At 33.9% G+C, this 26,214-nt stretch overlaps 1 protein-coding gene across 4 annotated transcripts in view; it reads right to left on the reverse strand.

Annotated features, from left to right (window-relative positions):
• The window catches only part of Grik2 (glutamate receptor, ionotropic, kainate 2), a 563,545-nt gene that overhangs the window by 299,431 nt on the left and 237,900 nt on the right, over positions 1–26,214 (reverse strand). For all 4 annotated transcript variants that reach the window (XM_013022384.1, XM_013022386.1, XM_013022387.1 and 1 more), the window contains exons 4-6: positions 22,745–22,926; positions 18,152–18,205; positions 12,917–13,090 (exon numbers count right to left, since the gene is read on the reverse strand). In XM_013022384.1, coding sequence (XP_012877838.1) covers positions 12,917–13,090; positions 18,152–18,205; positions 22,745–22,926 — 410 coding nt within the window. The remainder of the gene's footprint in view (positions 1–12,916; positions 13,091–18,151; positions 18,206–22,744; positions 22,927–26,214) is intronic.

The following is a 26,214-nucleotide window of genomic DNA, read 5'->3' on the forward strand; positions in this document are numbered from 1 at the left end:
TGGCTATCATAATCATCTCAAATTCTTCATATCTACACTCATTATCATCTCTTTCTTTTTTTATTTTCTTTTTTATTTTTATTGTGAAAATACTGTACAGAGGGGTTACAATGACATGGGCAAGATTTCTTATCAAGCATTGTAGCCTCCTCCTTTGTTTTGTTTTGTTTTATATCATGACACAGCTCATTTATTTTTATATGAGAAATGTGCCCATCAGAATGAAAATTAACTGTCTCATGAGAAGGAAATGTAAAGCTGGAAATCCATTCATATCATCACCAACAGATGAAACTGAAATCTTACAATATCACAAACCTAAATAACTCTCACATCACGGACCACAAATCTGATGTGCCTTCCCAGGATCACTGGCCTCTAATCAGTGTGACCAATGAAAGATTTGATTGATGGATAGCAACCACACTGTTTGGTCTCATGACTACAGATAAATAGCCAATTTCCTACTTAGATTGTATATAAATATTGTAAGATATATGGCTTTCTTTCCTTGGGCATAAATGTGAAAGTTATATTGTGCACATCAGATAAAAAATATTTACTTAAAGAGAATGACAAAACAAGATATGCTCAGCTACTTAAGCCCAGGGTAGACAGGACCATCTAGCAATCATATATAATGCAATGGTCAGTCGCTTTGTTATTTAACAAGTATTATTGGTGTTTAGTGATTCACAGCTTTGTTAATGCCATCTTTTTCTCAATATTCTTGTTCTTCCAGACAGCCCAATTTCTATTAAAAACTGTGGAATACTTCCAGTCACCTGAATTGAAAACTCAAAAGACTCTTTTGTCTCCTTGTTCATATTCCTACTTCAAAAAAAAAATCTTCCCATTCAGTCATTCTTTAAAGAAACCCCTGCTCTTTCCCAGTCTTTATTACTTCAGACTTGGATTACTGCTTCCTGCCCCAGCTAGAGTGTGTTTGATGTATCTAAGCTTTCCTAGAACAAGGCATAACAGGAAGGACACAAGATGTACAGTTAGAAGAACTTCTCAACTCAGACCAAACCTTTCTAGGACATTCTTGAATGACCTTGGACAACATACTAAACCCTTTTTGAACCTCAGTTCTATCACCTGCAATGAGAAATAATAAATTCTACAAAATATTTTAAAATAAAGAGTTGGTATAAATCTTCACTATATCTACTCTATCCCAACTGACTTGTGTAACAAAAAGTGTCACAAGATAAATACCACTTTTATTGTAAAATTTTTATAATGTTCCATTCTTATTCTAAAATCACATTCTAGATCTCATCTATTCTTACCAAAATACTATTTTGTGTTCAAATGCACATTCAAGATCCAGGTCAAAAGTTATCCTCCAAATTCCTTTCCTGATCACTTCAAAGTTGAATTTTTACAAAACAGAGGTGTGTCCAGTACTTTGTAATATTGAAATGACAGCAATAAAGCAGTAGCATTACTAACTTAGCTCTGAAAGAGAGAAACATCCAATTCTTTTGTAATATATGTTTCCTGGATCCTTAAGTGATTAAACAAAATGTAAATAGATGAAAGCCAATTCTGCCGCATTTTCCTGGCAGCCAATGTACCATGCAATTGAATTTATAAGTAGCAGTGCTTTGTAAGATGATGAGGAAATGGATAATTTGCAAAAGGGTCAAGGAAACTACTAGGAGAAAATAAGACAATTAAGACCCCAATTTAGAATGTCTTTGAGCCTGCTTATGTGGAATCAGATGAGAAAGAAGAATCCAGATCTGAAAGAAGACACAATATTGACAATCGTCAGTCTTGGGGAAAGGCTGTATCTAGAAATTCCTGTAATTACTCAGGGGCAGATTTATAGGACATGTGTGTTGTATAACCTAAGGACTTACCAAAACTAAAGGATAGAAGAGTGGGAGACCAAGTCAACTTCTGGGTGAATTTAATCCCTGGTTCAAGAGATCAATGACTAGAGAAAGAAAAGCTGATCTCCAATACCCCAAGGAACAGAAGTGTAAGTAGATAGAAATAACCATTTGACTACTAAATTATCAGTGGAAATACTGGGATACAGTACTGGTAGTAGTTCCAGGATGGTAACTGTACTTTCCAAAATGCTTCAAATCTGGCGGCATCTATGAAATCCTTTTGTTGTCACAGAGTTCACTAAGTTGAACATCCTACAATGGAGCCCATAGGCCAATGGGCCTGACCAAACTGGATTTAGCACAGGAAGGTAGATTTTTAAACATGCTGAGGGAACTATCCAAAGAGTGGCTTGTTCTTCCTGTTGTTGTGTCATGGAAAACTCAATTTGTGTCTTTATGTGAAATTATCATTATTTCCTACACAAAATGGTTAAAACTCGCATATAAATGCTCTATTTTTCACATGTGCTTTTAATTATATGTGGACATTGTCTCAATTATTGATGCATATGCTGCACTTTCCTTACTAAATTGATCACTTCAACTTAATATGTAAATTACAAAAATTTCTTATCTTTCACATAGTTTAAAACTACGCATCACATATAGAAAGTTTTCAATAAATATTTGGAGAATGGGTGCATAACAATGCACAGAAATTTTTCATAAAGCATTGGTATGGGTGTCATTTCAATATTGGTGTCTGTTTAATAACTTTACTTTTCCCTCCTGGTCCAATTTGGTCACAGGGTATTCTGAAGATTAATGAATAAAATATTTATGAGTTCTTTTAGAAAGGCAAATGAAAGATCAACATAATATTTCTCCTCTGCATAATAAACCATGAGAGTTCCTAATATCCCTTAGGCAGATTCACCCTAAAATTCTTTATTTCATTTTGTCTGAAATATTCTTTTGATTTATTAATGTGGATTTAAAGAGTATTGGCCAAGCATAGCACGGGAATTACTGCATCAAAGTAGATCCTTGACCATTTCTCAGGCTTTTACATAACAAAACTGCTTAGACAGCACTTTGTAAAAATTATATTTTAAAGTAAATATAATAACTTGAATATCAGTGTCATGAAGTAAACAATAACAACTTGGTTGGGAAATTAGTTATGATTCATGTTTATTCACTTAGCCTCAACAAATGCATTTTAATGCTTACTTTACTGAACAATTACCTCAGCTCAGATTTTTTAAGGTGGTATTTATCCAGTTTCATTTACATTCACTTGTAAAATTTATACAAACAAGACATCTTTACTCAGAGAAGAAATAGTACCTGCACTAAGGTACAAGAATACCTTTGTCCTATTTATGGACACTCTATCTAGCATGCTCTAATAATGACTTTAAGCAGTATGTTACATATTTAACTTTTATATCACCACTATAAGGTTAGTAACACAATTTCTATTGTATATATAATGCAATTGAAGCTCAGAGATATTACATATTAACAGAAGGTTACAAGGGATACAAGGAGAAAACTTAGATTCAATAAGGAGATTCTGATTATAAAGATATTGCTCTAAGATAGAAAACCAATAAACTTAACATGTATAAAATACACTAACCAAAAATCCATCCTTTACTTCTATGACCAATAAGCCATATATTTACCTAAAAAAAGAGACAACCTGGCACTTAGAATAAATAAATGGCACATCCTTTTGATTAAATATTTTGAAGTAATAGGGCTTAAACTCAAAACCACATATACATTTTCACACACACACACACGTATATACAATCTTCTATTAGTGTTACGGAAAATAAGAAATAATAAACTGAAATAAAATGATAGTTAATAATGAAATAATGAATATATGAATTGAAATATAATGATCTCCAAATTGACACTGGGAGTTAAATAATACAAAAGGAATAAATAATACAAAATAATTAAGAAAACAGTATATTTTTATAATTTTATGTTAATAAAACATAATGTTGTTAATTAATATTATAATTCTATGTTTATTATTTCAGTTCTTTAGAACAGCCCCTACAATTTATCAGTTCTATGATAAGTTAGGTTTAAGGACAATAACTTATGGAATTCAGACACTCTAACTATTATTTAAGAGTTTATTTTATATGAGAAGGAACTAGGAGTGTTTAGCAAACCAGAGGAATCTAAATAGCAAATTTTACTAACTTACCCTTAATTTTGATCAGTTTCCCATATATTTACCTTCTCACAGTTATTAATATATGCTCTTTAACAGGTCAACCCTCTTTCCGTTGTCTTGTCATTTTCTACAAATTATTGCTCTTTTTTATTTTATTTTTTTTTGGGGGGTCCAGTCGTGGGGCTTGAACTCTGGGCCTGGGCGCTGTCCCTCAGCTCTTCAGCTCAAGGCTAGCCTTCTACCACTTGAGCCACAGCACCACTTCTGGCTTTTTTCTTTTTGCTTATGTGGTGCTGAGGAATCGAACCCAGGGCCTTGAGCATGCAAGGCAAGTGCTCTACCACTGAGCCACCTTCCCAGCCCTATTGCTCCTTTTTAAAATGCTCATTTTTATCAATCTCTTTGATTTATTTCTATGAGGTCTCTATAATGTATGGTGCAATACATTCATTTAATAACTTTTGATTGCTGGTCTGTTAGTGTTTCTTTTGGCTGACTAATTTAAAAAAGCTGGTCAAAGAATCTAAGGGGTTTGATTAACCTGCACTTAAAGATAAAATAAGCATCTTAAAAAACCTGAAGGAAATCATTGGCAGAAATATATTTATCCTATAGACTCAGACATATACTAGATATTAGAAATGCTACAATGAAATCCCTTTGTACAATTAAGATACGCTTGTATAAAGACAAAAAATGTTACTCATTCTTACAGATTTACATTGCACAGTTTTCTTTATTTTTATTTATTTTTATTTTTGGGGGGGGGGGTCATGGGGCTTGAACTCTGGGCGGAGCGCTGTCCCTCAGCGCGTTCCAGTCTAGCGGTCTACCACTTGAGCCATATTACCACTTCCGGTTTTCTGAGTGGTTTATTGGAGATAAGAGTCTCATGGACTTTCCTGCCCCGGGTGGCTTTGAACTGCGATCCTCAGATCTCAGCCTCCTGAGTAGCTAGGATTACAGGCATGAGCCACCAGTGATCAGCCCTATTGCACAGTTTTATATCAATGCTTTGAAGATAAATTTTTGTACTTTAAGATGGAGAGAAATACAAATGTCTATCTCAGTCTTTTTTGAAAAAAGTTTTAAAATTGAGAAAAGTTTTAAATTCCCTAAAAATAAGGTATCTATAGAGACAATGCTTCACTGCAAATGCATTTTCTATGTAAATAATATTTACTTTAAATAGAAATTCTATCCCTTCATCAAATTTAAATAAATGCCAATTATTTAATCTTCCCATGAACAAAAACAGTAAGATGGAATGCTCTATGTTAAACGATGAGATTTCTAGAGGATCTCAATTTTTCATATTCAGTTTCTAATTGAAGCCTACTGTGTCACAGTAGATAGAGAGGCATATGCTACACATCCCATGTCCTTTTACATTCATTAACTCACTCATACATAAACATAATGAATGGGACAGTTGTGGCTTCATTGCAAACTATGAAATACCTTGTACAAATATGTCTGTTGTATTTGATTGTACTACGGACCACAAAATATTTCTTCCTGGGTAGAGCCAAGAATAAAACTAACAGTTATAAAATTTATATTATCAGTTATAAAATTTATATTAACAAGTCTTGTGAAATGTTACCCATTTTTTAACAAAATGCTCAAGGTTATATAAAATCCCTCTAAATAGGCTGCACTAGCTAAACTCAGGGGGGTTCACTGATTTCATTTGCTATGTTGCAATAGATTTCCACACACCAGACCAAAGCAAACTTGAATTACTCATATGACATGTAATCAAACTAAAACTTTTAGGAAGCACACAATTTGGGTTTTAGTTTTTATTTTTGTTTTGTTTTGTATTTTTTTTTGCCAGTCCTGGGGCTTGAACTCAGGGCCTGGGGCACTGTCCCTGAGCTTCTTTTGCTTAAGGTTAGCACTCTACCACCTGAGCCAGAGCTCCACTTCCAGCTTTTTCTGTTTATGTGGTACTGAGAAATTGAACCCAGGGCTTCATGAATGCTAGTCAAGAACTCTACCAGTAAGCCAAATTCCCAGCCCCATGTTTTTTTATAAATGGGAGGGTGGGCTTGTTTTCCCATAAAAACAGGATATTTTATTCTGTTGAATGCATTAAAGAAAGTTATCTCGAAGCCAGGCGCCGGTGGCTCAGGTCTGTAATCCTAGCTACTCAGGAGGCTGAGATCTGAGGATCACAGTTCAAAGCCAGCCCACCAGGAAAGTCCACAAGACTCTAATCTCCAATATACCACTAGAAAACCGGAAGTGGTGCTGTGGCTCAAGTGGTAGAGCACTTGCCTTGAGCTGGAGAGCACAGGGACAGCATACAAGACAGAGTTCAAGCCCCACGACCGACAAAAAAAAAAAAAGCTATCTCTTGCTTTTGTCTTTAAGAGGAAAAAATTAGCCTGAAGCAAGCTGTTGTTAATTTGCTTTTCTCCCTCTACCATGTCTCCTTTTGCATTTATTTATTTATTCATTTATTTATTTACAAAATTCAGTGTTGGGCTATCGCTATGTTGGATATTCATTTTATTTTGCAGAAAGGAAACAGTGTGATTCATGCATTTTCCCCTATTTGCCACCAAAACAAATTACTTCTATCAGGGAATTCATTTGAATTTTTCTCTTTTGACATATCCATTACTCTCATGCACTATGATGGAAACTAGAAATTTTAACAAGAATTTTAAGGAAGGTAGAGAATGAAATTTAAGAAAGGCCAAATTGGGAAATTATCAAAAATCAAACTTTATATATAATTTTGGTGAAAGCAAACATGAAACTTTTTTAAACTCTCTCTAGTCTTCTCATTTTTTTCTGTTCTACTTTTGTTAGGAAAGCATATTATCTTTATGACCAAATCTTGAGTGTTATATATGCATCCCTACAAAGTGATCAAAGGAAGAGCAACACAATTTCTTTTTAATTTAAATTACATTAAACTTAATATAAAATGGTCAAATAATGAGAAAAATTTGAAGTTTTCTGGGCTGTGATTTATTACTTCAAATAGTATTTTATAATAGTTTCTAACCAGAAGAGCATTAAAATTTAAGTGCAAAAAAGACTAGCCTTTCTTATTAATATTCAGTCTTCCTTTGTAAAAGAATAAAAATTCTTCTAATCTACTGAAATTTTGCTATTTAATCAAATGCACTTCTAAGCTTTCACCTGCTGAAGATATTTTTTAACAAATAATTTAGACTAGCTTATTCCAATTTTCCATGTGATTAGCTAGTTTGATAATAGAGTGGAAGTAGATAAATTAAAAAGGTATTCAGGATATATTTGGAGGAATCATAGGACCCACTGATTAGAACCAGATGTAATATGATTAAAATACCTTCTTGGAAATACAGGAAGTAACTGGGAGCCAGTGGCTCTCGCCTGTTATCCTAGCTACTCATGAGGCTGAGATCAAAGCCAGCCCAGGCAGGAAAGACCATGAGATTCTTATCTCCAATAAACCACCCAGAAAACCAGAAGTGGTACTATGGCTCAAGTGGTAGAGCAATAGCCTTGAGCTGAAGAGCTGAGAGACAGCGCTTGGCCCAGAGTTCAAGCCCCACCAACGACAAAAAAAAAAAATTACAGGAAGTCATCTTTCATTATGAACACCTATATTGTACCAGCCAGTAAACTGGGCACAGAGGCTTCAAAAAAGATAATATATGTCTTTCTTACATCTGTTGGATACAGACTATGAAGACTAGCAAAAGCACCATAGTTGTAGTTCAACATGAAATTATCTGTAAAGTGCATAAATAATGGACCTCATGTACAGTGCTGAACAGACTCAGTAAATACACAAAAGGCAATGTGACATATTAAAATAGGAGCAGGTGGTTGCGACAATGAGAACTCTGTACTAAGATGGGTGAGTGATGAGGGATGACACACAAAGGGTGTATTGATAGTTTATGGGACTAGAAAACAGATGAAGACAAGGTGGGATAAATAGGCGGGGCCAGAGCATGGTGGGTTTTACAAGCACCACAGATGAGCCCACGTACCACTTATTAAATGATGAGAAGCCAGGATGTGGTCAAATCACACTAGAAAGAAATTAGAAAGATGTTAGAGGCAGATTGTTAGACGTTTGGTTCTTCTTTTAAAATACTTGAAGTAGCCAATGGAAAGAACACCAGATTTTAACTAAGACATATATCTGAAAATAAAAAGAAGAGAGCTGTTTTCACTGTATTTGATGTCAGTATAATTTGGGGAAGGTAAGGGAAAATTTTTTTAAATGTTTTTTATTGTGAAAATACTGTACAGAGGGGTTATAATCACATGAGCAAGGTAATGAGTACATTTCTTATCAAGCATTGTTGCCTCCTCTTTTGTTTTTGCATACCATCCCTTCCCTCCCATCTCCATAACTACATTCCTCCCCTTCCCCCTCTCCCCCCCCAAATTGTAAAGTTCATTTTTCGACATAGTGTCTTGTACTTCTCATTGGTGCAATGGGTCCACCTGTATCCCTATTTAAACAATTTGTTTTTTCCCTTCCACTCCCCAAATTATACCAACATCATATACAATGAAAACAGGAGTTATACCATGGGGGAGGGTTAGGCATACAGGTTGACCCATTGTAACAATGAGATGTACAGAACACTGTTGAACAACGAGCTTTACAATTTAGGAGGGGGTGGAGGGGAAGTGTAGTTGTGGAAGTGGGAGGGAAGGATGGTAGGGGAAAAACAAAGGAGGAAACAATGCTTGATAAGAAATGTACTCATCACCTTGCTCAAGTAACTGTAACCCCTCTGTACAGTATTTTCACAATCAAAAAAACATTAAAAAATAAAAAAGAATTTAAAAAGTTGATATTGTAGAACAGAGAGTGGCACTTGTTTAGAAGGAAGAAACTGAGGAACTGGAGATAGTGAGTAGTTTACACAATTTAAAACACTAATTTTTCTATAGCAATCCAAGTGCCAGAGTTACTGATTTGTGACATATACCTAGATTATAGATGAACATATGGCATCATATTTACATAGTAGCACCAGAAGAGATAGTCATGATAATCATTAAGCCACTAGCAGGCTTATACACACGTTAGTATTAATATAGGCAGGCCTATTGGACTCACTGGAAAGGATTTCTGAGCTGTAGGTATTCCATTTAAATTTTACTTTGAGGTATATGTACCTTATTCCATTCTCTTAAGAATGCAAGAAACTTTGGGCTGGGAAGGTGGCTCAGTGGTAGAGCGCTTGCCTTGCATTCCTGAGTCCCTGGGTTCGATTCCTCAGCACCATATAAGCAAAAAGAAAAAAGCCAGAAGTGGTGCTGTGGCTCAAGTGGTAGAGTGCTTGCCTTGAGCTGAAGAGCTGAGGGACAGCGCCCAGGCCCAGAGTTCAGACCCCACAACCAGACCCCCACCCCCAAAAAAAGAATGCAAGAAACTCATTAGATTAATAATAAGTACAACTATCATACATTTCTGAACTCATTGTCAACTCATAATAACTGCTCAAAGAAGACAGAGAGCATTCGGGCAAGGGACTGGAGGAAATAACATTTAATTATGCAGGAGCAGACAGTGACAATGCTTGCACAAGGAACTTCCACACACCTAGAAGCCAGAAAAGGTGTGAACAACTACTAGAGAATTAACAGTAAATATGGGGCTCATGTCTGGGAAATTTAGACCATCATCTGGATGGCAGTGTGAGGCATGAGAGAAATTGGGACAAGGTGATATGAGGAAAAAAAATAATTTTATATGAAAAAAGAAGCTTAGATATATGGTAAGAGTTGTTTCCTTCCTTGTTTTATACTAGTGAAGATAAAAGTTGGTTCCTCAGTTAGATTTATAACAAGTGAAGATAAAATCTGTACAGAGACAAGGAACATTAACACTTTTGATAGAAAGACCAAAGGCCATAAAACAAGGAACTACAACTGGAAAAGTGTTCTTCTAGTCACTAGTCATGTAGCTGATAAACATTTATGCTAGAGAGCAATTAAGATGCCAACTCAACCAGAAAAAACTTTTATGAGTGCAATTCATTGTTTCTTTTTATAGCTCAAACATGAAGAGAGGATGTGGGAGCTCCAAGTACTATGATCTTACATAGTGGCAAATGACTATGATACTGATAATGACAGGTCTGGCCTCATGCAGTAAGGACTTTGCTGATAATTCCATTTCTTTATGGGACCATAGTGGGGGGATTAAGAAATTCATAAACACTGAGGTCTCATCAATTGTCTGAAGGGAATACTGCCAATGCCATATTGCCAGGCTATAATTCTTCTTCTTTTATAACTAAAATCCCCTTAATTTCCCAAGTCCATTTATAGTGAAAATAGCCAATTCAATTCTCTTTCTAAACGTATAGTGATGTAGGAAAATGCTTACACTCTAATATGAAATAACAAAGAAAATGAACACTCATGCAAGGCACTAATACATCAATATTAGTTCAGAGCTCATATTGCTGTTATTTTTATTTTTATAAAAATCACAGGATATTTTGAATCAATGCTATATAAATATTTTATGTATACTCTATATTATTTATGTTATTTAATCAAAAGATTTGTAAAATATATTTTAAATTTTATGAAAGAAAAATTATAAAATCATTATCTTTATCCATCTTGGAAAAAGCTGTTATATTAAAGGGAATGCTCATACATATTTCCAAAATATCTTGATATTTCATTTATAAACATAATAAATAATAATATACGGTTTTAATAAGCATTATTATTCAAGGAATGGTCATACAAGTTCACTTCCCTACAGCACATTTAAAAACTGTTCTTATGTAAGTTTCCTAGTAAAATCTTTACAGTTTGCAATAACTCAAAAATCAATGGACATGAAGCTATAACTATTTATGTTTGAATTTTCCAGTTTTTTCCTATTTAAGATGTCACTTGAAAAGTACTCCAGAACAAAAAAGTGTCATATTCAAAATTCTACAAATCGATGTTCCACATACAATGCCTAGAATAATTGGCTAATTTTCTCAGTAGTTTACATTTGCTCTGTCATTTATTTACTTTATAACATCACTTACAAGTTCAAAAAAGCAGAAAAAAGGAATAAAGAGAACATAAACAGATACACGTTCTGATACCCTAATGACAATACCATCTCTAAAGTTAACTCTATCCAAACTGCTCTGCCTCTCTAGACAAGAAATTAATATACCTTGCCTAGTACTTATCTATCCTCAATAGTCTATGTAAGGTTCTACAAAGTTATTTTAGGGGATGACTTTTAGATCCATACAAAGGCTGAAAAGAGGCAAGTATTTCCAAGTAAATTTGGATTTTTTTTAGTATTCTTATGTGTAGAAACTAACACTACTCTATGGACACATCAGTAGAAATCTTAGAGTATAAAAGTATTATGACTGCCATAATGTCACTTAACTTTTCCTAAAATTATTTAATTGTGGTTTATTAATATAAATGATCAGACATCCACACGAAACTTAAGACTTACATGAAAATATAATTATAAAATAACATTTTATAATGTAAGAAATTTATGTATAGGATTGTAATGCCACATAAATAATTAGAATCACTTTTTTGGGGGAGGTGGTCGGTCATGGGGCTTGAACTCTGGGCCTGAATGCTGTCCCTCAGCTCTTCAGCTCAAGGCAAGCACTCTACTACTTGAGCTACAGGGCCACTTCTTGGTTTTTGAGTGGTTTGTTGGAGATGAGTTTCATGGATTTTCCTGCCTGGGCTGGCTTTGAAACACCATCATTGGATCTCAGCCTCCTGAGTAGCTAGGATTATATGCATGAGATACCAATGTCGGGTGAGAACACACTTTTTAAAGGGTAAACTAAAAACCGACATGTCTTTTCAAGATAGCTATTAGCCCTATAGGCTACTGGGAAAATTTGACTATGAAATGGCTCATCTGAATCAATGTGTCTGGCACCAAATACACAGCAGCTTAATGGGAAAAAAAATGCAAAATACCAGGTATAGTCTTGATATTGATTAGTTGGTTGGAGAACAGGGTTTTCATTACATTACTTTGATAAAACAAATTAACAATATTTTTTTTTTGTCGGTCATGGGGCTTGAACTCTGGGCCTGGGCGCTGTCCCTTAGCTCTTCAGCTCAAAGCGAGCGCTCTGCCACTTGAGCTACAGTGCCACTTCTGGTTTTCTGGTGGTTTATTGGAGATAGGAGTCTCATGGTCTCTCCTGCCTGGGCTGGCTTTGAACCACGATCCTCAGATCTCAGCCTCCTGAGTAGCTAGGATTACAGGCATGAGCCACAAGCGCCCGGCTTAACAATATTTTTAACATATCTATCAGAAATTTAAAAGTGATCATGTGCCTTTTATGAAATTTTCATTGGCAGTATAGATATAAAATACATTGGATTCTTCCATATTTTAAACATTAGTACATTTTCTAGGCTTATAGTAAGAATTGATCATGAAAAATGTGAATATTGGTTAATATTGAACCTTAAAGAATGATTGAATTCAGGGGAAATTTTGTGTGGTATTAAGTCATTCATATAACACCCAAAATCCAAAGCCATCCTGACAAAGAGAAAACATGCTGGGAAGTATGACCAAACTAATGACATTTTTAGTACCTCAGGGGTCTGTATATGGCTCTAGATAATTTTAAACAATATTCTCATATGGTTATAGCCTAATGATGGTTGTAATATTTTTGGAATTCCATGGATAAAAATATAAAACAGGTAGGTAATATTGGTTTGGAAAAGTGTTCATAAATTTATTTGCAATAGTATCTTTAATATTATAACTCTATTGTTAAACAAGTAAATAAAATTTGAACCCAGAGAATTTAATAAGTTATGTAGTACTTCTTAGAAACACACAAACTGATCTTTAAATGGTTATTCATACCGTCATAAATCCATCCAGCAAACCTGAATCGGGTTTCGGAGGTGCCTGCAAACGTTCCATTGACCACTTTTCGATGATGGAGGAGACTTGAATATTTTCTATATTTAATATTCTGAACCCTGTCATATTAACACCACTGTATCTGTAGGGTTCTACATCAAGAGCGAATAGGTCCTGAAAAATAATTTCTTTATGTTATTACAGAGAGACTTGATTCATATACAAATTTTGAAACAGTCACTTGTTCTTACTTCCCTGATACTAATAATTATCATTGTATCTTGAGCAATGTTAAACATCACACAAACACAAGGTTCAAATGTTTTCATTCTTCTATAATGCAGATATGTATGTCCCATAGATAGACATGTATGAAGATACCACATGTAAATATAAGTGTTGTAATAAGTTCTTTCTGTTACTTACATTTAAGATTTGTGTAAGCTTCCTTTTCCATGGTAAGGATAGATTGCTTTTCTATTTTTCACAGCACCACTTTACTACAAACTAACAGATTTTTTTTCCTATGACTTGCTTACTTAAGCCTATATTGTCAAATGTTTTTCATTTCGTTTGGTCTGAGGTTTTTATTTCTTTACATTTAAAACACAGATCATGAAATATGGCTTTTAACTAATAATTATAAGAAAGATAAGAGGAAAAAGTTAAAAAAGAAAGCTAGCCCTGTTGGTTGCGGATCCCAGACCTCCTTTGCAACTTAGCAACTCCATCCTAGTGATTACTTTATTTCTCTTCCCTTCTTCAGTCCTTTGCAATGAATATTCTGCCCTTTATTTTCCCAGGAAATGAGAGGTCAAAGCCATGGAGAGAGCTGGATGTCATTATGAGGACCTACAGCCTATGGGACTTCTATCCTTTCTACATGACATTAGCTCACCCTCATAGCTCACAGACAATATTGAGAACCAGAGCAAGACAAAGGTCAGTGCCCTGTGCACAGTTTGTCTAGACTCTAGACAGCCAGAATAAAACTCCATGGAGAGCAATGACATTGGTCTGAGTCAGACTCAGTGCTATTGAGCACCTTTAGGCTTTTTTAAATTTAATATTCATGATAACATCCAGGAGATAAGGTATTTTCTAGGCATAAATAAATAATGCATGACATTATTTGTTATGGGTTAAAATAGTGAAAATGACAAGCAAAATAGAAGTTATAAGCAAAACAAAGAACTGACAAGTGAATTTTATGTTTAAGGAAAACAGAATTTCATTTGAGATGTGGCTCAAAACTTTTTTGTTGGTGATTTGAGTGACTGAATATTTTTTTTTTAAGGAGAACAATCCTGGAACCTGAACTCAGGGATGGATGCTGTTTGTTTTTATCCTCGAGGCTAGCGCTTCACTTCTGGATTTTGGGTGGTTAATTGAAGATAGTGATATGAACTGCAAGTTATGGACAGAAGTGGTTTTTCTGTGTTGTTGTTGTTTTTAATGCACTGTGTGATTTTTTAGTTTCCTTTGTATGTTCTCTCCTCTGTGGCACATCTGCTGTTGTCACTGTATTTGATTTTGGTGCCCTGCATCTTGTATATACATTTGTCTAATTTGAGGAGAGGAAGGGGAATAACGAAGCGCTGAAACAAGGACACAGGATGACCCATTGTAACAAGGATACCCCCAAGAGGTGTGTGTTCTCCCCCAAGATAGTGGGAGAACAGCAAGGGAAGGGGTAACAATGATTGACAAGAAATATACTCATTGCCTTACTCTTGGAATCGCAACCCCTCTCTACAGCATCTTTACAATAAAATAAAATTTAAATAATTATTTTTGAACAAAAGATAGGATTCTCACAGACTTTGCAGCCTGAACTGGCTTTGGCCTGCAAGGCTCAGGGTCCAGCCTTGGGAGTGGCTAGGATTACAGGTGTGAGCAACTAGTGCCTCCCATCTGAATGTGTTAAACTGAAGAAAACTGGGAAAATGTAGAATGAAGATTTTCTTTCACCAAAAAAAAAAAATTTCCTACCCTTAAAAGCAGGTCATAAGTCCCTTATTTTATATGTATCCAGCATAATACTTAAAACCAAAAAAGAATCTAAGCAAAAGAATTGCTAAATTCTCCCAGCTTTTTATATTCTCCTTTATGTATTTCTGTACTACTGTCAATTCTTCATCAAGGAAATGCATAGATAAATTAATTTCCCTGTCTCTTTCTGCAAGGCTTCCAGGTCATCTACCTACAATTTACAAGTGGTAAATTGCTATATGTTTTTCTTGCTAATCAGTCTTTTACTATAGATGACACAGGCATGAACTTCACCATAGGTAAATTACTGAAAACTGGTAAAATATGAATAGAGGCCAGGATCTTGCAGTTCCTATCTAATGGGGAGGCTGAAACTGGAAGACCATAATTCTAGGCCAACCTGAGAAAAAATGTTTGGAAAAATCCATCTCAACAGAAAGTATTAGGTATGGTGGAACACACCTGTCATCCTGGTTATAACAGAAAGTGTAAATAAGTAGATCTAACTCCAGGCCAGTCTGGGCAAACAGCAAGACTCTATCTTTAAAAATAACCATAGCAAAGGAAAAGAAAGGTGGCATAGTCCAAAATCAAATGTACTCTTACCTGATTTATAAGAGTAACACTTCCATACAACACCTTAATAATAACAATAAATTTAAACTAATAACCAAAGCAAAAATGGCTACCTCAAATAGTAGAGTGCATGCCTAGCAAGTGACAAGCCCTAAGTGTAAACTCCAGAAGACAAATGCTAAGTAAAGACACAAAAATGTGAAAACATAGTTGCTAAGCATAAGAATAATCTAGATCCATTTGATAGTAAATGAGAATTCATAACAGAGAATCAGAGAAAACTAAAATAGGACAGATTAGGATCCAAGTACTAAAGGCCTTATTTAAAGGCTAATGCGTTACATGTGTCCTAAATGAGTTGTTTCATTATTTTCTTAAAGGATAATTTTAGTTTTTCTGAAATCTTATGATCCTAATAAACTTCAAATGGCACTTAATATAACTTACTGATGAGGGAAAGCCCTCTCCCTCACCTGCCTAACACTAAATTTCATATAAGCTTAAAAAAAAATCACCTCGTAAAACAGAGCCAGTCTCGCTTTCTAAAAATGAAGTACAACCTAGGACATGAAGAATGTCTGTTGGAGGATTGTCCTCCCAGGAAGCTATGGAGATAACCACATTTTAGTAAGTTGTTCTGGCATCTCCAAGTATTTCAGAAGCAAGAAAGACAACTGAAAAACTTTTGTGTTAGAAGAAAACAACGATTAGGCTGGTCAGTGGGGGAAGAGGAAGACAGATGCTAGCAGCAAGTGGAAGAAAATCCACAGTAGAATTTTGTGAATGGTGTAACAGTGATAATGAAAGTTTTTATGGAAATAAGTTGAGTCAAGCTGGAGAACAATGATTAAAATTTACGTATTTAAAAATTATCCTTTTATTTTTTTACATTCCTGGGCTAGCTAGGCAGATGTTTTACCAATGAACCATATCACCATTCTTTCTGCAATAGCTGTTTTTGAGTTAAGGTCTTGCTATCCACCTAACCAGATCTAGGATAACACATTCATAAGATCATGCCTACATCTTTCTGTTGAGATGCAGCCCTGATGACTTTTGTATTTGAACTGACTATAGCCACAATCCTCTTGATCTCAGCCTCCCAAGTGGCTAGAATGACAGGTGCCTTTATATCCAGCTATTAGATGAAATGGTTTTGTAAACTTTTCTACTTGGACTGGCCTTGAATTCTGATCCTTCTGATTTCAGCCTCCCAACTAACTGTGATTATAGGCATAAGCCATCAGCAAACACTATTTCCAATTATCTTACTGACACACATTTAGAATTATTCTATAATATGCCACTACTTCCAATTATCTTACTGACATACATTTAGAATTATTCTATTATGTGCCATAATTAGAATGATCACATATGACTATTTGGACTTCATTTGAGCAATGGTCATTTCTATAAGTTTAAACATATGCTACCAAACTCTAAAATAAAATAAATGAAGAGGAAAAGAAAAATCAGATGGATGTCCAAACTTGAAAATATCATCATAATTTCAAAATCATTAGTAAAGGATTAGTGAGCAAGAAAGAAATCCTTTCCACAGGAAAGGGAAGACATGATTTGTGGCTAGAGAAATAAAACTTATGCCATATATGGTAGTATGTACCTATAATCTCAGCACTATGAAGGAAGAAGCAAGATGATTGTGAGTTTAGAGCTAGCCTGTAATAAATACCTTATGTCAAATAAAAAAGAATATAAAAGAAAAAAGAAATAAAACTAAGAGTTAGGATTGATTTGAAAAAAACAAAGTCATATGTTCATGAATAAAATGAAACTATGAGATGAGTATGTAAAGACAAAATATAAATGTAAAATTCAATTTTCTAATTGCAAATTAAAGCATAGTGACTTTTAGAAAACCTAACTGAATATAGAAAATTTAATCTTCTGAAAGGGCAACTTTAGAAAAATCTGATTTTCATAAAATGAATAAAGTTGATATAATGGTATAAGAATCTGTGCTTGTCTAAGGCATTGATTTTTTTCAGCAAACTAATTATAAAATCCATTATGTTCTAAAAGTCCTCTGAAGCAATATAAAAACAAATCAGAAAATAGTTTGAATTGATGTCTTAGATGATATTGTTTCAAAATCATCAACTTCCTACCATGAGTAGTAGTTGTCTTATAATTCCCACTTTTTCAATTTTTTATTATTTTATTGTAAAGGTGATACAAAGGAGTTAGTTACATAAGTCAAATAATGAGTATATTTCTTTTTGAACAGTGTCACCCACTCCCTCATTCTCTCCCAGATTTTCCCTTCCCATCTCCTCTCCCTCCTCAAGTTGTATAGTTCATTTCCAAAATAGTGAAATATGATCTGCGTGAGGTTTTGCTCAATGTTAAACTCAGGCACAATATAGAAAGAATGCAGTCTGAAGATGTGCAAGGATCCTATCAAAAATAAACTGTAAAGCAAAAACAGCTGGAGCTTTGCTTAAGCGGGAAAGAAGTAACCTAACAAGGACTAGGCCCTGAGTTCAAGACTCAGTAATGCCAATTATAGTAGTAGTGATTGTTGCCATGATAGTAGCAGTAAAGTATACTCTGTCATTTTTCATATTACTTTTTCATTCAATTTGTTTTACAGTTATAGCAATCAAACTTAGAGTGTTGTCTTTATTTTAAGAAATTACTTACCAGAGTGGTAAAGATATAATGATAATATTCTGTCATCATTCCCATAGCTAGTGCCTAAGATATAAAAAAATTAAAAAATGTTACTATTGAAAATACACATAGTATGCCATACATTATATCCGTCAAAAGAGAGGTGAGATGTAATGAAGACTTTAGCCATGTTATTAATGGTAGTTCAAAAGTTTGCCAAGATAAATCTTTTCTCAACAGTTAAAAAAAATTACCTGTTAATGGAAGAATTTCTGACCTAATTTTCTTGATAAAAAAGCTATTTTTTTTAACATTTGTAGTTGATAGCTTTACACTTTACAGAAGCAACATGTTAGAACAAAAAGATTCTGAAATTAGCCTATCTTTGTTCCTTATATTTTTAATGTCTTCACTACAAATAACTATAGTGAGGAACATTATTTTTATTAAGACAGTTTAACATAATGTTAATGAGAGAAATACATATCACAACTATGAAGAAAGTACAGAAAACTAAAGAAATATTTGTTAAAGTAAATACACGTTACAAATATATAATTTATTACATTTTTATACTCCTTAGTAAATTTAGATTATCAATTTTAAAATAATTTTATTGATATTCAAAATTCAAGTCATAAGTTTCCTTCTCATATTCCTTAGTGAAAATTGAGAATGTACTTGAAATAACTCCTGATCAAATAGCAATCACTGAAAATTGTCATTTCTTTAACTTAATGAAAAGCTCTTGGGCTGGGAAGGTAGCTCAATGGTAGATCACTTGTCTTGCATGCGCGAGGTCCTGGGTTCGATTCCTCAGCACCACATAAGCAAAAAGAAAAAAGCCGGAGGTGGCGCTGTGGCTCAAGTGGTAGAGTGCTAGTCTTGAGCTGAAGAGCTGAGGGACAGTGCCAAAGCCCAGAGTTCAGGCCCCACAACCAGACCCCCCCCCAAAAAAAAGCTTAAAAAAATAAAAATAAAAAAAGCTCTTAGCAACCAATAAGTATTTTCAAGTGTATCTAATAGACTTCACAGTCTACTAACAGACTACTAACTACTACTAACCCATTTCCTAAGGCTGCATTAGCTATAGTCTGCATGGTAAATAAACAGAAAAGCAGTCGGATCATTGGTCAGCATTAATCAGTTAAACAGAGTAAAATTTGCAATTATATAATGTGAGCCATTTGACCATGAAAGGATAGAAACTTGTGTAAAACTTTGGGGCATACCAAATACATGAAAGAAAAAATACTGCTTAATAAAAACCAGCATCATTAGGGCAAAGGAGGGTAATTTAAGCAAAAATCACCAAATAATAATTCTTGAATAATAATGAATACATAAACTTTTAATATGTTGACAGTTATCCTAAGTAAAATGTTAAAGTTCTCTTACTAATGAAAAATTACATTCTTAATTTTTCTTCCATGCTTTAATTTCTCATATATATGCATGTATATATGAGAAAATGTATATATGTAGAAAAACTGTATGTATATAGATATGTATAAATATGTATGTAATATATATATGAACATATAATTATATGAGTCTTTTCAATAATACTGAGCTCAGTATGGAAGAATTGAGCTCAGTAGGTAAAGCAATAGATAGCTCTGTAGAGTTATACCCATATAGACATATAGCTATAAACACACACACACACATATATAGCTATAAATATCACATGTGATAACAATATATGCTGAGTACAATGTTAGGTGCAAGTCAGCCTACAGTGTTTTAAGCCTCATAATAACCTTATGATTTAAGTTCTATTATATTCATTTTATACGTGAGAAAACTAGTGCATAAGTTGGATGAATAAATTGCTCAAAAAATGAGACAGTAGATAAACATAGATTCTGTGGCTCCAATTAGCCTTGAGCAGAAGAGCTCTGAGATACTACCCAGGCATTTGGTACAATCACCATAACTCACAAAAAATAAAAGGAAAAGAAAAGAAATATATATGAATATATATATATGAATATATATATATATATATTCCTTTATAATTTAGAAACCTTAGCACTCTAGGCCAGTGCATAAAGGACGCTTGGTGGCAAGGTAGAAGGGAGTTGAGATCATTGAAGAGGGGCTCAAGGTTAGCAATAGGGAACAGTCGGACTCTATACCGAAATCTTACATTTGATTTTATTTTACTTCCAGAGGAGTTTATTTACACTCTTTGATCTAAACCTTGAAGCTCTTGATAACTGTTCTCCCTGTGTGACAGAATATCCGTGTGAGGTTTTCCTTCTGAATATCTTGGCTCTGCCCTAGGGGATTCTCCATGACAAATCTGGATAGAGGTGGAATCCTCTGCTACTAAGGCATGCCCAACAAGTAGCGTACTTTTTGTCTCAGAGGATTATAAACATTCCCAACCTCCACTCACTTTTAAAGCTTTCAGGAAAACAACACATTCTTCAAATTTAACTGTCCAATGTTTAGTAAAAGCTTGATAAGTTTAAATAAATATCCTAAATAAATTAAGCAAACAAACCAACAGGGTTAACTTGACTAAAGCCGTTCCTTTTTCTGGATTCTCCTAGTATTCACTGGTAAATGAAGCCACACCAGCTGAAAGCTCATCTGTTTCTGCTGCTCCACTCCTCCACACTCATCCAGTTCTAGCATAGCTCCTTACTAAATTTACAGCTGTGTTTATTAGAAGGAAACTATTTGCTTTCTTTTTAAACTGGCTTTCTCTAACAACTGACACTCAAATGTAACACAAATTCTAAGACCAGATACATTTTTATAAAAGAAAAAAATCAGCCACACACATATACACACATTGTATCCATATAGAAATATAAAATATTAATACATATATTATATATTCATATATATTATATCTGTATACATAATGCTAGTCAACATATATGCATTTATATATGTATTACGTATTATATACATAAATAAAACACATAGAATACATATGTTATAATGTATATATTACATATATACATGTTCACGTATATGTATATATATATGTCTACTAGTGTTACAGGGCATTAAAGCATTAATACAGTATTATCACTACTCACTACATTTTAACTTTCATATTTTTCTCCTTAACCTTGCTCTAATATTTCATTTACTGATCTTTTTTTTTTAAATTGCAGGGTTTTTTTCTGTTGAATATATTTATCACTTCAGTTCTGTATTTGGCAAATAGAGCACTTTATACAAAAACAACCAAATATGCAATAATGGATAAATCAATAGAAGACAGAAAGAAAATTCTCTTATCAAAGTTGATGCGTATTCTTAACCACTCATACAGCAAAAATGTATCAGAATTAATTCTTTAGAGAAAAGACAACAGATTATATATTTGTTAGAGACTCAGAGAAAACTGAGCATAGCAAATTCACTGAAATAGTATACTGTTTTCAGTGTAAAACAAAGGTTTCCTTTCTAAATCTGTTTCTAAATGAGATCAGAAATGATTGGAAATTATATGAAAAAACTTCACTCTAGAGTTCTGTAGTTACTTTATTACAAAACTTTATTACTAAAACAGGTCAAATAGCAATCTCTTTTATACACTCTTTTATTCAACTATAAAATTAGTACACTATTTTACAAATTCTTTGAAATATTTTACTGTGGTAAAACCAACATTTATGTTGGAATATTGGACAGATATCTATTTAATAAGCTGACCATGTTACTATAGGTTTGGCTGCTGATACTTACATTTAATAAATGATATTTTGAAATTTAAACTTGTATAAATTTCCAATGCAGAGAAGTGATCTTACACATCAGAGGTAGGAAAATAATTGGCTAATCCCAAGCCACTGTTAATGTAAACCCAAAGCATATTTTAAAAGCTTTAAAGGCAAAATTTAAAGAATTGAGTTCTAAACCCAGGCTCTACTAACTAGTTCATAAGGATATGATTTTCCACTACCCATTTAATCCTATTTTCCAGATTGCTGTTGGGTATGAGGAGTACAACTTTGTTTTACTCCTAAAAAATTGTCTCATTTTTGTTGATTTAGTAACATCTTTTTAGGCAACCAACGCTTTACTCTAAACAAATCTCTTAAGTGGAATATATATCCTTTGACTCTTTCTTTGCTCCTGTAAAATCACTCCGTCATTCAAGAGGAGACTGGGTTTCTTTGTAAAGTGAACATAATTTTTATCTATAATAATGATGAAATAATAATATAATCATAATATAATGGTAAAAATATGAGGGCATAGCATATTAGATTCTAAGTACAGAATAAATGCACTTAATCTTTCCTCTAAAGGTTGGCTGACATGGATGAAGAAACTATTCAGTCATGTACCCAAATTATCTTCCCTTATTTTAATGTAAGACAGAAATTTCTACTTCATTCATCAACAATCTCAATAATAAGCAGTATTGCTGACATTTGAAAATGACCTTAAAAATTTAACGTCTTTTTTCCTTTAAGACAAATAACTAAAAGCACTTCTCAGACTTTCTGCTATAAAATTATATCCAGGTGATGTCTCTAACTTTTAATTATACAACATTAGCCTTATATTACTTGTTGTTTCTTTGAAAAAGACCATAGTTTAAGTGTAAGCTTACAAAGGAACCAAGCATTTTAGCAATTTAAAGTTTACCTGTTTCAGAATGCCTGCTGCCATTTCATGGCTACAGTCGAAAATTACATGGAACTCTTTGCCTCTTTTCATTTCTTTCAATAAGGGCTTTGCATCTTTTGTATCAGCAGGCAATTGACGGATTTTAAGTCGAAGATTATACCTTGATGGAGCTTTGATAAGCTCTTGTAAACGAATGAGACCTGAAATTAAAAAGGGGAAAAGACATTAGAGGTAAATCAAAGTGAATGAGGAAGCACAAACATTCTTTATGATGCAAAATTTTCTTCATCACATATAGGTGTATATCATGAACATTCAAATTCCTATTTCAGCAAAACCTTACATGTGATATTTTTGTTAGAATACTAAGTTGTCAAGTTCTTTAAGGGATTTTTAAAATAGTGAAATTAATTACATAAAACTTCAACTATGTAAAAAGATATAGTGTGAAATAGTCTGTCTCTAAGAACAGGATTCTTCTCTGCAGTGGGTTGTCAATATCTGTGACTTGCTATATATACTCTTTTTTTAAAAATATATTTTTATTGCAAAGATACTGTACAGAGGGTTTACAGTTACATGAGTAAGGTAATGAGTACATCTCCTATCTAGCATTGTTACCTCATCCTTGGTTTTTCCCCTACTATTCCTTACTGCCTCACCACCCTTACTCCTCCTTCCCCCCACCAGAAATTGTAAAGTTCATTTTGAATATAGCGTTTTGTATGTCTCATTGTTACAATGGGTCAACCTGTATAGTTGTTTCAGCGTTTTGTTCTTTCCCTTCCCCTCCCCAAATTAGAAAAATGTATATACAAGATACAGGGCACCGGAATCAAATACAGTGAAAATAGGGGTTGTACCATGGGGGAAGAACATGCAAGAGAAACAAAAACTTCACATAGTGCATTAAAAACAACAGCAACAAAGGAAAAAACATCATGTGTCCATATCTTGGGGTTCATTTTACTTAGCATCATCTTATATGGTCATACGTATATAGCTTTTGACCTCTTCTGCTTGTCTCATAAGATTATCCTAGACGTATACTAGTTATTGCAAATAAGGGAAACCATGGGACCTATGTTTCTTTGGGCCTGGCTTACTTCACTTAATATAAGTTTTTCTAAGTCTTTCCATTTCCTAACAAATGGGGCAGTGTCATTCTTTTTTGATGGATACATAGAATTCCATTGTATATTTATATCACATTTTCTTGATCCATTCAACTACTGAGGGGCATCTAGGTTGGTTCCATATATAGAATTCCATTGCATATACATACCACATAGAAAGACAGCCTCTTCACTAAAAAGTGCTGGAAAAATTGGTTAAACACCTGTAGAAAACTAAAGCTAGATCCTTAATATCACTCTGCACCAGAACCAACCCCAAATGGATCAAAAGACCTCGAAGTAAAAGTACACACACTGAAAATATTAAAGGGCTCCTTGGCACAGGCAGAAATTTTCTGAATAAAGACCCAGAAACACAACAAATCAAAGAAAGATTGGACAAAAGGTATTGATGAAACTACATAGCTTCTGCAAAGGACATAGCTAGCAAGATCAATAGAAAGCCCATCAACTGGTAGAAGATCTTCACTAGCCATACAATCTACACGAGCCTCATATCTAAAATATACTTAGAACTCAAACAATGAAATCCCCCAACATCAAATCCTCAAAGAAGCAACTGCCCAATTAGTAAGTGGGCTAAAGACTTAAAGAGAAACTTCTCTGAAGAGGAAATAAGAATGGCCAATAGACACATGAAGAAAAGCTCAACCTCTCTAGCCATAAAAGAAATGCAAATCAAAACAACATTGAGATCCCACCTCACCCCAGTTAGAATGGCTATAATCAAGAAATCTAGTAACAACAGATGCTAGAGGGGATGTGGCCAAAAGGGAACCCTACTGCATTGTTGGTGGGAGTGTAAACTTGTTCCAACCACTCTGGAAAGCACTATCAAGTTTCCTCAAAAGACTCCACACAGAGCTCCCCTATGATCCAGCAATCCCACTTCTGGGCATTTACCCAAACAACCACTAACAAGGCCATACTAAAGTTACCAGCACAACTATGTTTATCATAGCATTATTCAGTACATATACTCTTTTCCATAATTTTTTCAGTAAACTCACATATTTAAACATACAATTTTGTTCTGTTGGGTTTTTTTACAAAATATATTAATAACTATAACCCCTGTTTTCACTGTATTTGATGTTGGTATAATTCGTGGAGGGGAAGGGAAAAAACAAATCATTTAAATAGGGATACAGGTAGACCCATTGCAACAATGAGATGTACAAGTCATTATGTTGAAAAACGAACTTTACAACTTTGGCGGTGGGGGAGAGAAGGGGGAGAAGAGGGAGAAGGGGGGGGAGATGGGAAGTGATAGGAAGGGGAAACAAAGGAGGAGGCAATAAAGTTTGATAAGAAATAGTACTCATTATCTTGCCCATGTAATTGTAACTCCTCTGTATTTTCACAATTAAAAAAAAATAAAAAAACTATTTTTGATAATGTCTGAGAGGTCTTTGTAAATCACTGACCATTACTCTAGTTTGTCCTTAAAAAACGCTGCATTCTATCATGTACATAATTTATGAAACTACTAATTTTTATTAAAAAACTCCAGTTACTTCTATCTTGTCTTTAATGTTGTGGTAAATATACATGCATATACATATTTAGTAATATATTTATATTTTGGTGAAATAATTCTTCTTAATAAAATAAGTTCTAAATAACTTGGACCACACTTTAGTACAATTACTTTAAGAAGTAAAATGAACATTCTTTTTTGTTGTTGTTGTTAGTCAGGGGGCTTGAACTCAGGAGCTGAGTACTGTCTCTAAGCTCTTTTGCTCAAAGGCAGCATTCTACCACTTTGAGCCACAGCTCTGGTTCCCATATTTTTGAGTAGTTAATTGGGACTTTTCTGCCTGGGCTGGCTTCAAACCGCGATCCTCAGCTCTCAGCCCCTAGACTAGCTAGGATTACAGGTGTGAGCCACGGTGCCTCGAGCAAAATTCACATTCTTTGTGCACTTTTCTAGGCATATCATTCTAAGTAATGTCATTATACTAATGCGTCTAACTGTAGAAGTAGCTTCTGATTTTATGTTTCAAAACATATCAAATAAGACATGGAATTAATGCATTAAAAATAAACCACCACAGAAACAAGCAAGAATCAGAACATTATAGGGGAATATACTTCTCAAACCTTTATGCTAACAAACTTGAGAATCTGGAAGAAATGGAAGAATTTCTAGATTATTGAATTTATTCCTTTACATAAATTTCAAGTAATGAAACACATTTAAGAATTAATTCAGAAAACCCAATATAAAAAGAGAGGACCCAGGAAAATAAAAAGAGATGATTCAATTTCAACCAAGGGAAACAATTTCCTTTTCTCCTCTAAAGCTTCATACCTTTTTAAAAACAAAAATAATTCACCTAAGTCGGGCAC

This window comes from Dipodomys ordii, unplaced genomic scaffold (assembly GCF_000151885.1).
Source record: "Dipodomys ordii isolate 6190 unplaced genomic scaffold, Dord_2.0 Scaffold62, whole genome shotgun sequence".
In the NCBI taxonomy this organism is placed as follows: Eukaryota; Metazoa; Chordata; class Mammalia; order Rodentia; family Heteromyidae; genus Dipodomys; species Dipodomys ordii.